Source organism: Saccopteryx bilineata, chromosome 1 (assembly GCF_036850765.1).
Source record: "Saccopteryx bilineata isolate mSacBil1 chromosome 1, mSacBil1_pri_phased_curated, whole genome shotgun sequence".
NCBI lineage: Eukaryota > Metazoa > Chordata > Mammalia > Chiroptera > Emballonuridae > Saccopteryx > Saccopteryx bilineata.
This window is the reverse complement of record NC_089490.1, coordinates 113,505,289-113,518,594: the sequence shown is the minus strand read 5'-3', so window position 1 is coordinate 113,518,594 and position 13,306 is coordinate 113,505,289. Positions and strand designations below refer to the sequence as shown.

Sequence of the window (13,306 nt, the reverse complement as noted above, 5' to 3'; positions counted from 1 at the left end):
TGGTATCAGACTGTCTGGGTTCAAATCACTTGCTTGACCTGGGAAATGGGGACCTCTTACATAGGGATCTTACAGGAACCTTCTGGTTATGAGCCTTGATCTTGGGAAAGAATTTGTGAAGGGGCACAGGGGAGTAGAAAGAGAGCAGAAGGCATGAAAATGACTAGGAATCTGCCTATCTCTGGTGACTTCTTGGCGCCTGATGTATTCACAGAATGTTGATGATAAAGTCCACCACAACCACTGCCGTTTACTCAGTGCTCACCATGTTCTGGCCATTTCATAAAGTGTTTTGTGTCCATTATTTTATTTAATTTTTACCAAAACTCCAAGATAATTATGATTATTATCTATTGTCATTTATAGGTGAGATAAAGAGTGCATTATGAGAACTGCTTTGATTATAAAGAACAGAAACCCAACTTGAACTAGCTTAAACAAAAGGCAAATTTCTTATAAAGATACTGGATTGTCCCACCAAAACCCAGAATAGGAATGCAACTGAGCCTCTGGAATAGCCTCAAGCCAGGACTTTGATGTTCATGTTTACCTTGCTCACTTTCATTTGTATATAATTTTCTTTAGCCACTAGCTTCATCCTTCCATCTCTCCACTGGCCAGTTTCCTCCATAGGGTACAAAACATGGCTGCCATAGCCTCTAAATTTTACACATTATAGCTTAAGCTACTGGGAGGAGACTGACTTAACATTCTTTTCAGTTATACGGCTAAAAATTCCAGAAATTTGACACAGCAGGTTGGGAGCCTCACCCTTCCACCAGTCTGCTATAGGCAGGTCAAGGGATGGACTGGAAGCTGTGATAAAATGACAGCTTTGCAGGACCCATGGTTTGGAGTTGAGGAGGGGCAGTTCGCAAAAGAAGGAAAGATTGAGCTGAGGAAAGGGGCGGTGGACAGAGAGAGTAATTAGAACTGTCCAACGGAGGATGGCTGTTTGGTAGAAAAAAACAGCAGACATCTACAACACAGAATTTAAAAGGTTAGGTAGCTTGTCCAGAGTCACACACAACCACAACCAGAATTCGAATTAGGCTTTTCAGACTTTAAAGCCAATGCAATTCAATATGACAAATTAGAATAAAGTAGTGGAGTGAATGAATGAACATATACATACATGCATACATATATGCATGCATGCACACATTCATCATACACGCATAAATATCAGTGAAGACCTTGCCAGTCCAGCACTCATATTCAAGAAGTCACATTCAGGATGTTCAGATATTGGTCACTTTGTCTGTACCCCAACAACTTATCATTTGAGGATGAAGGTAGAGAGTAGTGAGAAGGTAACCTGATGATGATCAGTGTCAGTGACCAAAGCCTGTGGCCCAGTTCCCCAAAGCAAGTTATAATAACACCCCTAGAGCCCGCCCACATCCATTAGTCAGTTGGTCAGCATCCCTGCTGAGCTGTGTTCTGGAACAACCTGAAGCCTTGGGCATGTTGCACACACGTCTATGGCCCTGTAATATAAGAAGAAGTGGATTCAGAGCAAGTTTGAGAGGTTTCTGCCTGCACCCTGCATGTCCCAAGAGACGGTTCAGGACTTAGTTTTGGTGTTTGGGGAGAGGGGTCCTTTTTGGAAGCAGGTAGCTCAGAGAAGAAAGTTGAGCTCAGCTCTCGGGAATTGAGCTCCTCTAAATCCCAAAATGGGACTCTGAGTATTTCTGTCCCAGGATGGGACTTGGGGCTTGGGAGGTTTCCAACCCTTGAAAAAAAGCATTAAGGTGAGGGTGGGAGACCAGAGGACAGGCACAGCCTTTTCTCTCTCAGATCATAGTAAGGTAAGGAATAAAGAGGTCAGAAATATTCTCCTAACAACATGGCCTGGGAGAAGACATGAGCTTTTAGAGGCAAAGAGATCAGAGATAAATTCTGGCTCTTCAGGGAGCATGAGTTTTATTTGTCTGTATTGTGGGCACACCAATATCTCCCTTTTGGGAAGTTAGTGGCACGTACTTCAATGTGACAGACCTGGCCAAAGACCTAGCTCACCACAGCTCCAGTTACTTTAAGATGATCAAATCTCTCTTCATGGTGTTATCTGACATGACCGCAATGGGTCTCCGGTGCCGAGGGAGTCAGCCCCTTCCATTCCGGTACCAGAGTCTCCTCCAGCTCACCACTTTCCCATCCCTTCACCCTGCAGAGCTGGGGACGTGGAGGGAGAAACAAGTGGAGAGTAGGGACTACTCAGAGGGCATGGCCAGCAGCAGCAATGGGAGGCTCTCTGGGAGAAGCAGGGGTCAGCCAGGAATAGCAGCTGAGGCCTGAGATGACTATCAGTGTCTTATTGTCCCTGGGAGAGCTACACAGGCTCCAGGCAAGAATGGGTGGATGGGCCTCCCTTCAGCATGTGTGCTCAGAGTGGTCAGTCCCCAGCTTAATAAGTGCTGAAGCAGTAATAGGCCAAGGAAGTCATGAATCATATTTGAATATAGAATTCATTTTCCAGTGTCACCAAGTATGCAAATAATTAAGAGAAGGAGCAACCGGCTGCACCAGTGGCCTTGGTAGCTACTCAGTGCACCAGACAGCACCTTGCACTCAGAGCGACCCACACAAAATGGAGTTATGTCCAGGGCCGCGGGGACCCAGACAGCTGAAGGGACAGGATGAAGAGAGGCAGGAGGGGAGGCAGACTGCACCTCCTCTGGCCTTTTCTTGAAAGAACATTCCAGAGCTGTCTAGTGGACACATGGAGGGTATGATGTATTTTTCTTTCCAGTGACATCAGTCAATAATTACTGAGAACACCCTTGTTCAAACCCAACTAAGAGATAGTCCCTGCCTTTGAGTGCTTAAAGACATTCAGAGATGGGATTTGTACATCTGACTACAGCTAACATTTAGTATGATAGCCAAAGAGAACAGTTGATGTACCAAATTATTACAGAAGAACAAGTAGAAATTCTTCTCTGCTAGCAGTGACCAGGGACATCATTGTGGAAGTGATGAGGCTGGGACAGAACTGAAAAGGATGCAGAACATTTGGGAAATTGGAAGGACTGGCAGAGGGTGGGGACTGTACACACAGGAAGCAGAGCTGCGCATCTGTTGCGCACGGTGGAGAAACAGCTCAGTGCATAAGTGGGAACAAGAGAACTCTGAGAGTGGGGTAGATCTTTGCAGAAGCGTGGTGGGAAACCAAGCATTCTAGACCTATATAATGAAAACTACAAAGCATTGTTAAAGGAAATAAAAAAAGACACAATGAAATGGAAAAATATTCCTTGTTCTTAGATAGGAAGAATAAATATAATCACAATGGCCATATTACCCAAAGCAATATACAAATTTAATGCAATTCTCATCAAAATTCCAATGTCGTTTTTTAAAGAAATGGAACAAAAAATTATCAGGTTTATATGGAAGCATAAAAAAACCCCGAATAGCCAAAGTAATCCAAAGGGGGAAAAAAAAAAAGCTGGGGGCATTACAATACCTGACTTCAAATTATGTTATAGAGCCATGATAATCAAAACAGCATGGTACTGGCAGAGAAATAGACACTCAGACCAAAGGAACAGAACAGAGAGCCCAGAAATAAAACCACATATATATGATCAAATCATCTTTGATAGAGGAGCCAAAAACACACAATGAAGAGAAAAAAGCCTCTTCAATAAATGGTGCTGGGAAAACTGGAAAGCCACATGCAAGAGAATGAAACTCAACTACAGTTTGTCCTCTTGTACCAAAATTAATTCAAAATAGATCAAAGACCTAAATATAAGATCTGAAACAATAAATTACATAGAAGAAGACATAGGTACTAAACTCATGGACTTTGGCCATAAAGAAGATTTTATGAATTTGACTCCAAAGGCAAGAGATGTGAAGGCAAAGATAAATGCATGGGACCACATCAGACTAAGAAGCTTTTGCACAGCAAGAGAAATTGACAACAAAACAAACAGACAGCCAACTAAATGGGAGATGATATTTTCAAACAACAGCTCAGATAAGGGCCTAATATCCAAAATATACAAAGAACTCATAAAACTTAACAACAACAAGTAAACAATCCAATAAAAAATGGGAAGAGGACATGGACAGACGCTTCTCCCAGGAGGAAATACAAATGGCCAGTAGACATATGAAAAGATGCTCATCTTCACCAGCTATTAGAGAAATGCAAATCAAAATTACAATGAGATACCACCTCACACCTGTTAGATTAGCTTGTATCCACAAGTCAGGTAATAACAAGCGTTGGAGAGGCTGTGGAGAAAAAGGAGCCCTCATCCACTGTTGGTGGGAATGTAAAGTAGTACAACCACTATGAAAGAAAGTATGGTGGTATCTCAAAAAATTAAAAATAGAACTACCATATGACCCAGCAATCCCTCTACTGGGAATATACCCCCAAAACTTAAAAACACTGGTACATAAAGACACATGCAGCCCCATGTTCATCGCAGCATTGTTCACAGTGGTTAAGACATGGAAACAACCAAAAGCCCTTCAATAGATGACTGGATAAAGAAAACGTGGTACATATATACTATGGAATACTACTCAGCCATAAGAAATGATGAGATAGGATCATTTATGACAATATGTATGGACCTTGATAACATTATACTGAGTGAAATAAGTAAATCAGAAAAAACTAAGAACTGTATGATTCCATACATAGGTGGAACACAAAATTGAGACTCATGGACATAGATAAGAGTGCAGTGGTTACCAGGGGGAGGGGAAGGGAGGAGAGGAGGGTGAGGAGAAGAAAGGGGCATATAGAAAACCAAATCAAAGGTGATGGAGGACAATTGGACTTTGGATGATGGGTATACAACATAACCAAATGTCAAAATGATCTTGAGATGTTCTCTCTAAATCTATGTACTCTAGTTGATCAATGTCATCCCATTAAAATTGTCTAAATAAAATTATAAATTTTTTAAAAATTAGAAAAGAAACCAAACATTCTATATTAAAAGATATATTTTACTTCATAAGGGAAAAAAAGTAAAAGTAAAATTTGTGCATAAAAGACACCAAAAATAGCCAGGAGACAAATCTCAGAGTGCAAACAATATTTCAGGCATATCTGACAGATACTGTATTACTATCATGCTACCCCAGGAGCTCCCTAGGAATAGATAATAAGAAAGACAACTCAGTAGAAAATGGGTGAGGGATGTAACTAGAGGGTAAAAGAGGAAGTCTAAATGGCTAACAGAGGTGCACAGATGCTCCTGCCCACTGCCTGTCAAAGAGAGCAGATAGGTACCTTATTTTATTCCTCAGATTGGCTAAAGTTTAATAGTGATAAATACCTTGTGCTGGTGAGGTGAATGTGAGCAAGGAGCCCTCTCGTGCTTTGCTGATAGGAATTTCAGTCACTGTACATCTTTAGTAAACATCAAGAACATTCAAAGACATAAGTGTCTTTCTATTCTGCTTTTTAATTGATAGGAATTGATGCTTTGGAAATACCAAAGATATGTATTATGTGTTTTGGTTAATTATCTTTGGAAATATTGTAAATATTTATCAATAGGAATAGGACTGATTAAATTGAGGCACATTCATTATTATGGACTATGATGCAACTATTAAAGGTAGTTAGACCTGCCATCTTGTTGAATTGGAAGAAAGCCCATAATGTAACACTTAAGTGGGAAAGCAAGTTGTAGAGATGTGTTTATTACGATCTGATTTTGGAAAAGCATACATATCCATACACACTTATACATCTCCCCTTTTTCATACATGTGCATATGTATTTTGTATAAATACAGAGAATTGATAACCATAAAGGGATGTGGGGTGGGGATGGATATGGAACAATAAAGATTGAAAAAGGTCAAGGACTAGCAGGCACCGAACCTTTCGAAGTCCTCTGAGATACGCTGTGCAGCTCTGGGGGAGGAGAGATGGGAGCGCCCCCTTACCCTTGGGTTTCTGCTCAGTTAGGAGCCTCAGAGCTCCCAGGGTCAGCAAGGCTACTGCCTGGTGTGGTGCCGCTGGAGGAAGGGGTGGGAGAAGGGTTCCGGCTGCCTTGCAGAGACCTCGCCTGTCCTTTCCATTTGCCCAGGGAAATTACATGTAGTTTTAAATGTTGCATTTTAAAAGTCAGATGGAGGCTTAAAATAAGCACAAGTGTTTAGCATTCAGTCCAGATGTCATCTCAAGTGAGAAACAAAAATGCTTTGAGTTTTGAAAAATAACCTTTGATGTCTAAAGAGGCTCTAATAAGTGCTTTTGTTCCAGAATCTTAAAAAATGACTTTCTGGGAAGATGAGAGAGGCAGCCTGGGGACATCGACGTCCTTTGCTCTCTGTGAAAGGACTGCAGCAGCTTTCACAGTAGCCCTGCCCTGCCAGGTCCCCTCTCTCCTCTCTACGATGAGCTATGCACAGAAGGGACGGACAAACACAGGGGCCTTCAGAAGGCATACTGCCCCTGTGGTCGTTCTTATCGGTGGCCTTGTCCGGGTGCTAATCGGCGCCAATTTTACTTCTGGTAATGGAGGAAATCAGTTAGCAGAAGGAAGACTTTTGAAGTCTAAATCTCCACAGATTAGTTCTCCAGAATTCTCATAAGGGAAGGCCCGCAGAACAATGTGCTGTTGAGGTAGACTTCCTTCTGAGGAGAAATTCCCGGCTGAACAGGTGTTCTGCTTGTACTGAGAGAACCAAACCAGAAACCCTAAAATGACTCCATGTTTTCCTGAGAAAACTAATCAGAGATATTATTTTCTCTTGAGAAAGATGATTTCAGTCCTCAAGAGATCTTTCTCAATGTTAATATGGCTGAGAACTGCATTTTTTTATAGACAGATGTTAAATGTGCTGTGGTAATGGTGTTTGTTTAGTGCTTATTTCTAAGGAATTCAGAGCACTCAACAGCCATTTTCTTCATTATTTCTTAAGGTCTTTCTTTTTCGTGATCATATTTTAATTGTGACTATAACTTCATTCAGTTTTTCTCACTGGGTTTGCTCTGCAAGATCTCCCGTTAACCTCGTTTCCTGCTGCTTCCTGCATTTCCGGTACTGTGTCCTCACACCCGCTCAGACGTCGTAGAAAATAATTCCATATTTTTTCTATCAGTGTCTCAAGCTTCTCTTTCTCTATTTACACTTTTTCATCACTCTTAAAAACGTTCCCATCTATTATATTTTCACTGTATTTCCTTCCCCTTAAAAAAAGAATTGTTTAAAACCTACCTTATTCTTCTACACAAATAGCCCCTATTTTATTTAATTTTAGTTGCTCACATATTTAACTGTCTGACCCCTTAAAAAGGTTTAGATAACTAATTTGAGGTAGCTAAACATATTCTTTAACAAGAGCACTGTGTATTGGCATTGTGAATGTAATATTTGTAACACCTTCTTTGCCAAAACTGTTTCTCCTCCTAATCCTGAAGGAGTTTGTTAACTGGCCTTCTCACTGCAATAATCCATGAAGAAACAACAACAAAGAATCATGACTTATGACACCCTAGTCTTTTGTGTAAACAAACAGATCCTTCCTTCCTTTCTTCATAATTAACCACTAAGAGAACACCTTTCCTTTTACAGGGCTCTAATCAGCTGGGAGTCCTAAAGAGATCCTGCAATCATGAGAGTGTGTGAAGACACTTTAGAAACCACTCCCCTTATTTACAGATGTAGAAACAGAGGTTCAGAGAATGTTAGAAATGTGTCTGTGATTGCAAAAACACTTAAGGGCATGTATACAACTTATTTTAGGAGACAAGAAACCTGGAAGTTAAAAAGTCACTCAATAAAGTAGTAGATAGTATGAGATAATGAATGATTTGATTATTCTGGGGTAGAGGTGAGCTGGTGAATGTTTATCAGCTGGAAGCAGGATGGAGATGGGAAGCCCTGCTTTGTTCTGTTTGCCAATTTCATGGTGCCCAGGGCCAATTCCAAGCTACCACCTCAACACCAACAATTTGGGAAGAGATGAGTAAAATCCAGTTGACTCTTGAAAGTGATAGAGATTGTCCGGTTGGAGTGATCAGGCCTTTAAGCAGGAGGAGAACTAAGCTAGACTATTTCAACCCACTCATCGTACCCTTCAGCTGTGATGGACTGTCCTTGGCCTTTTCATCCAGCAGCTGTGGGACTGCAACTTTGCTCTTGTCGTCACCTCAGTAGATAAAGTCTCCTTTACCTGATGAACTGTCACTTACATTTCAAGGCCCAGCTCAAAGATAAGGATCTTTGTCAAGCTTATATCTGACCCTTTCAGATAATCACTTCTACTCTGAATCCCATACTAGTTTATATATACCTTTTATTAGGGTAAATACCAAAGCCTCACTGATATTATTGCAAATATTGTAGATAGTGTCTTTCCCCCATGGAGGACAGCGATGGTGTCTTACTCTTTCATTGAGAGAAGTAATACTATATGGTGGGTAGGAGCCCATACTCTGGAGCAAGACTGTTCAGCTTCAAATCCTGTCACTGCACTCACTCAACCTGCGACTGTGAGCACGTCATCAAACTCCTCTGTTCCCATCTGTAAAATGAGAAGTTGAACAGTAATCATCTCACAAGTTTGCTGGGATGCTTAATAAGATTACTAGATGCATTCAGGGATAGCAAATAGTAAGCCCTCAATTAATGTTACCTGGTATTGTTGTCTCTGACACAGAATTTGTGTGCAGCTATCAGTTAAATTGCATTAAAGTAAATCAAGGATATGATTTATCTAGCTTGACAGGAAGTTGGGGAAAAACGTGTGCTAGATGGGACTGCATGAACAGATTATTGTTGGGGAAATGAGGATGACATAGTAAAGAAGAATCTGTTGATCACAGAACTGGAGGATCAGAACCTAGTTCTCCACAGAGCAAAGTGGATCATCTATGCCCTTCCCTCATCCCATGTGCTTGACACTGAAAATCTATAAATATACCATTTGTTATTGTAATAGCTTGTATAATCTGCTGCAAATTTCAGTATCTCCTTTTCAGTACTGGGCAGTTGCTTTTTTAAAATCTAAATGCTAGACAGTATAAGTACTGATAAGTTTCGTTCCATTTGGTTCACTCCATTATACCAATTAATTCACATCATTTCCAACTGTGATTCTTCAGTGTATTGTATCTTCTATCCCGATTAGCGTTGTTTCCACAGTTTTATGATCACGACTTCTCTTTTGTTTTCTGAGGCACTATACAGGTCACTTCGAAGAACAGAGTTCCCTGACATGTTACTGCAGACCTCTTTCAATGATGGCATTGAATCCTTTAAAAATCTCTTTTTTTTAAAATATGGATTTTATACTGCTTTCAGATCTAGCAAAGTATATAATAATTATATTATAGCTCATTTTATTCATAAGGGTGTCATGAAAAACTGCCAAAATGCTATGTCCACAGCATTTTTATTTCACAGCTGTTGAAAGTCTATCAGGAAAGAAACTGCAGCCAGCTTGTTGAAACTTGTTCCTGACTAACCTATGTTAGCACCAGGAACAGCTTACTTTCCCAATGTGCACAAAGGCCTCAGCTTTCAAAATAGTGAAGCTGACTATATCAAGGTAGATTAGGCTCAACGCACAGACCTAGGTGAGAAGTTTGGACACAATCCTGAGGGTGATGTGAGGTTGTTCAAATTTCTGAGTACATGTCAAACAATGGAGTGATGTTTGAAGAAGAGCCATCTGGCGGCAGCGTCACAGTGGACCCAGGAGGAGCCTTGTGTGAGGTTTGACATTGCCCGCAATAGTCCAGAGTAGGCTGCCGAGCTACAGGGCTAGGCTGGTGCTGGTAATGATGGAAGATAAATTTGGATTTAAAAGAAAAACTCTAAAGGGACTGTAGCAGTGAAAAAAATAACTAAATAAAAATAAGTACTTTAGGACTTCCCAACCCTTTCAACATCTTTAAATATATAGAAAATAATGTCAGTTTGGCCACTGGGGTATATATGGCTGCTTGGAGATGGAAATGAGACAACATCATGAGGTCTTCAGGGCAAGGTCTTCTCCTCCCCATGCTCCCTCCCCCTCCCCCAACCACAAGCAGAAGACAATATCTCTGCATGGCTGGGAAGCTATTTGGATATTATCTGCTTTTGAAATAAGTAGTCTTACCAATAAGAGGAAAAATAGACCTGCACCAAAGTGAGGACCAAGAGTATAGAAGAGGCTGCACATGTACAAGAAAGCAGACATGTGGTTCTGTGCATAATTCTGGACACAGAAGGGAAGCATGGCTTCCACACCTGGGAGAAAATGAACTAGCATCAGGGTTAATTGCAATCAACATGGCCCAGGACAACAAGCCACTGCCTATATTATAGTGACGCACTGAAACAGGCAGTGGGCAGTGGGCAGTGGCTAGGTAGGCCTAAGTGAGCCCAGAAGTAGGCAGCACCTGCTATACAAATTGAAGGGAGGTACGCACCATGCCTACAGAGGCACTAGGTAGGACCTAGGTGCAGACAAAAGTGGAAACAAAGGAGGGAATTTTGGTTTTGTATAAATATGGAAATCTAAGCTCATTAATCTACCGTGGCCAAAAAATTTGTGAAGTTCTGCCCATTTTTTTGCTCTTTATTGACTTAATACATTTTATTAAGTTAATACATTAAGTAGTTTTATAGTCCTGGTGCCTTACCTGTGCTTCTAATTTATATTGCTGCGTGGAGGAAATTATAGGCTGGGAAAATGCGGGCACTTGCAATCTGTAATTCCCTGTGATAATTGAAGATGTACAGTTATAGAAAATTAAAAGGTGTTCCTTCTTTCTTCAATAAACTTAATAACAGAGTAAGAACCAGAACTCACCAACAAAGTCATGCAGATTTTATTATAAAAACAGGAATGAATGGCTCTTAAAAGATAATAGAACCCACACATTTTTCCTGATGATTGGCCGCAGGGCCACCATCAGCATGATTCCAGGAGGCACCCATCTTTCACATTGGAGTATGTGTGAATGGTGCTCCCTCAAGTTGTGGCGCAGAGGCTGTGTGGCCATAGCTGGCAGCGCACAGAGAGACTTATGTGATTTATCCTGGTCCTTTCGCCCAGACTAGCAGGTACATAGCTGCCTTGACCTGGGGCATCCGTCACCAGTCCAACTTCACTCGCTTCCCTAGCCAAGCTGGGTCAGTATTCTTTAATCCTGACTTATTATTTTATTCCAATTCAGATCTACCCAGTGCCCCACAGGGCTTCCCACTGGACCTCTGTTACAAGCCAAAGCACATCCTTCTGGCTCATTTGGTTCAGTCATTCTATTGACCTTTCCAAAGCTATTTGCTCTTCTCACTATCATGCTCCCTGTTTTAGTTAAGTAGTTAAGCAGCAAACGCTGGCATTCTCCCAGCACTTGGTGCAGGCTTCGGCTATAGCACTTACCACACAGCACTGTAAACATTTGTTTTCATCTCTGATTCCTTCACTCGGTGTAAAAGGCAGAATGGTGCTTCTATGAGCCACAGGTCTTAGCAGGTACCTGGCATATATTAGGTCCTCTTGTAATGTTTGGTAAGTAGGCGAGTAAATTAATAGATCACCTTTTTTAGACTTGGACACAGTAGTCTCATTTTGAGCATATGGTTTAAACACGATTCTTTTCTCTAGGATGTACAATGCCTGCATCTGTTGGCCTTTGTTGAAATCCTCCTGGGTGAGGCTAGGAGAGGCTGCTGTGTCTCTGCCAATGGTCTCTGAGTCTTTTGTTTATCCCTGTGCAGGTAGGGAAGTGGAAGGACAAGTCCCTGCAGATGAAGTACTACGTGTGGCCCCGCATGTGTCCTGAGACAGAAGAGCAGGAGGACGACCACCTGAGCATTGTAACGCTGGAGGAGGCTCCATTTGTTATTGTGGAAAGTGTGGACCCTCTGAGTGGAACCTGCATGAGGAACACAGTCCCCTGCCAAAAACGCATAGTCTCTGAGTACGGCACCTTCCCCAGTGGCTCCGGGTGGTATGGGATAGTCAGATTTGACCCAGCTGGTAGAACCTGGCTGCCCTGGGACCTGAAGCATAGAATGAATTGATCACCATGTCTAATTTTCAGTTACTATTGAGTGATGGAATTTCTGGCAGCCCCATGATCTGACGTCTGGTTTCTGTCCAGATCATGACCTGCGAGAATTTCTGCTAAGTACTGTATACTAATGTTTCTTTGACCTTGCTTGGTCTCAGTTTCTAGGACCTCCAGCTTTGGGAGATTCAAGTTTACATTGGTGTTGAAATAAGTTTTCTTAGGCAGGCATGTCCTGAAGTTTTGAGATTTAGAAACGTTTTAGAAGTCAGGATAATGGCTCTCTTTGGTGAAAGTAGGAAGTGCCTGAAGGGGAAAATAAGGGGCCTCTGAGGTGGTGGAAGCTTTTCTGTGTCTAAATTTGGGTGCTGGTTAAATGGGTGGATTTAGTGTGTGAAAATTCATCCAACTGAGCCCTTAGGATATGCGCACCTTCCTGATTTATATTATACTTCAAAGGAGCATTAAAAATTGTGTGCGAAACCCTGGTTTACTGTGATGAGCTAATGAGAGAGAGAATTGCAATTCTGTGGTCTGATTTATTCCCTCACTTAGGTCTGATAGAAGTTGTGCTGAGCTGTGAATGGGGTTAGAGTTTTAATGGCAAACGGGAATGTGTTGCTTCTTATATAAAGCATTGTATTTGGTTTTTGTTTCTTTAACCGCTTAGGAATAAAACTGACGAGGAGCCAGGTTACATCAAAAAATGTTGCAAGGGGTTCTGTATTGATATCCTGAAGAAAATATCCAAATCTGTGAAGTTCACCTACGATCTTTACCTGGTGACCAATGGCAAGCATGGGAAGAAGATCAATGGGACCTGGAATGGTATGATTGGAGAGGTAAGTGTCAGCAATTAAAGGCCTTTTCCATTTTGTAATTTATTTTGTTTCATTAGCATATCAAAAAACACTCAATTTTCAAATCTTGACAATTGTAAAATAATAAATAGAATATGCTGTTCCCACTTTATAGAGAAAACTTATGTAGAGCCGTGAGTTGTTTTCCTCATGGTGGCCCCTGGCCTTCCGGAATGGTCTAATCTGAGCACTGCGCCTCTCCCCCCAGGTGGTCATGAAGAGGGCCTACATGGCGGTAGGGTCGCTGACCATCAATGAAGAACGGTCTGAAGTGGTCGACTTCTCGGTGCCCTTCATAGAGACTGGCATCAGTGTCATGGTGTCACGCAGCAATGGGACCGTCTCACCTTCTGCCTTCTTAGGTATGTGGTGTGCTTGCAGGTGTGAAGGAAACGGACCCAAGGACAGGTAGATGGAATGAAGTACATTGAAGGAACACATAGCCA

The 13,306-nt window shown here is 41.6% G+C and overlaps 1 protein-coding gene across 1 annotated transcript in view; it reads left to right on the top strand.

Moving 5' to 3' along the window:
- The window catches only part of GRIN2B (glutamate ionotropic receptor NMDA type subunit 2B), a 481,700-nt gene that overhangs the window by 407,120 nt on the left and 61,274 nt on the right, over positions 1-13,306 (top strand). The window contains exons 7-9 of the mRNA XM_066264523.1: positions 11,708-11,910; positions 12,671-12,842; positions 13,069-13,222. Of these exons, the coding sequence (XP_066120620.1) occupies positions 11,708-11,910; positions 12,671-12,842; positions 13,069-13,222 (529 nt within the window). The remainder of the gene's footprint in view (positions 1-11,707; positions 11,911-12,670; positions 12,843-13,068; positions 13,223-13,306) is intronic.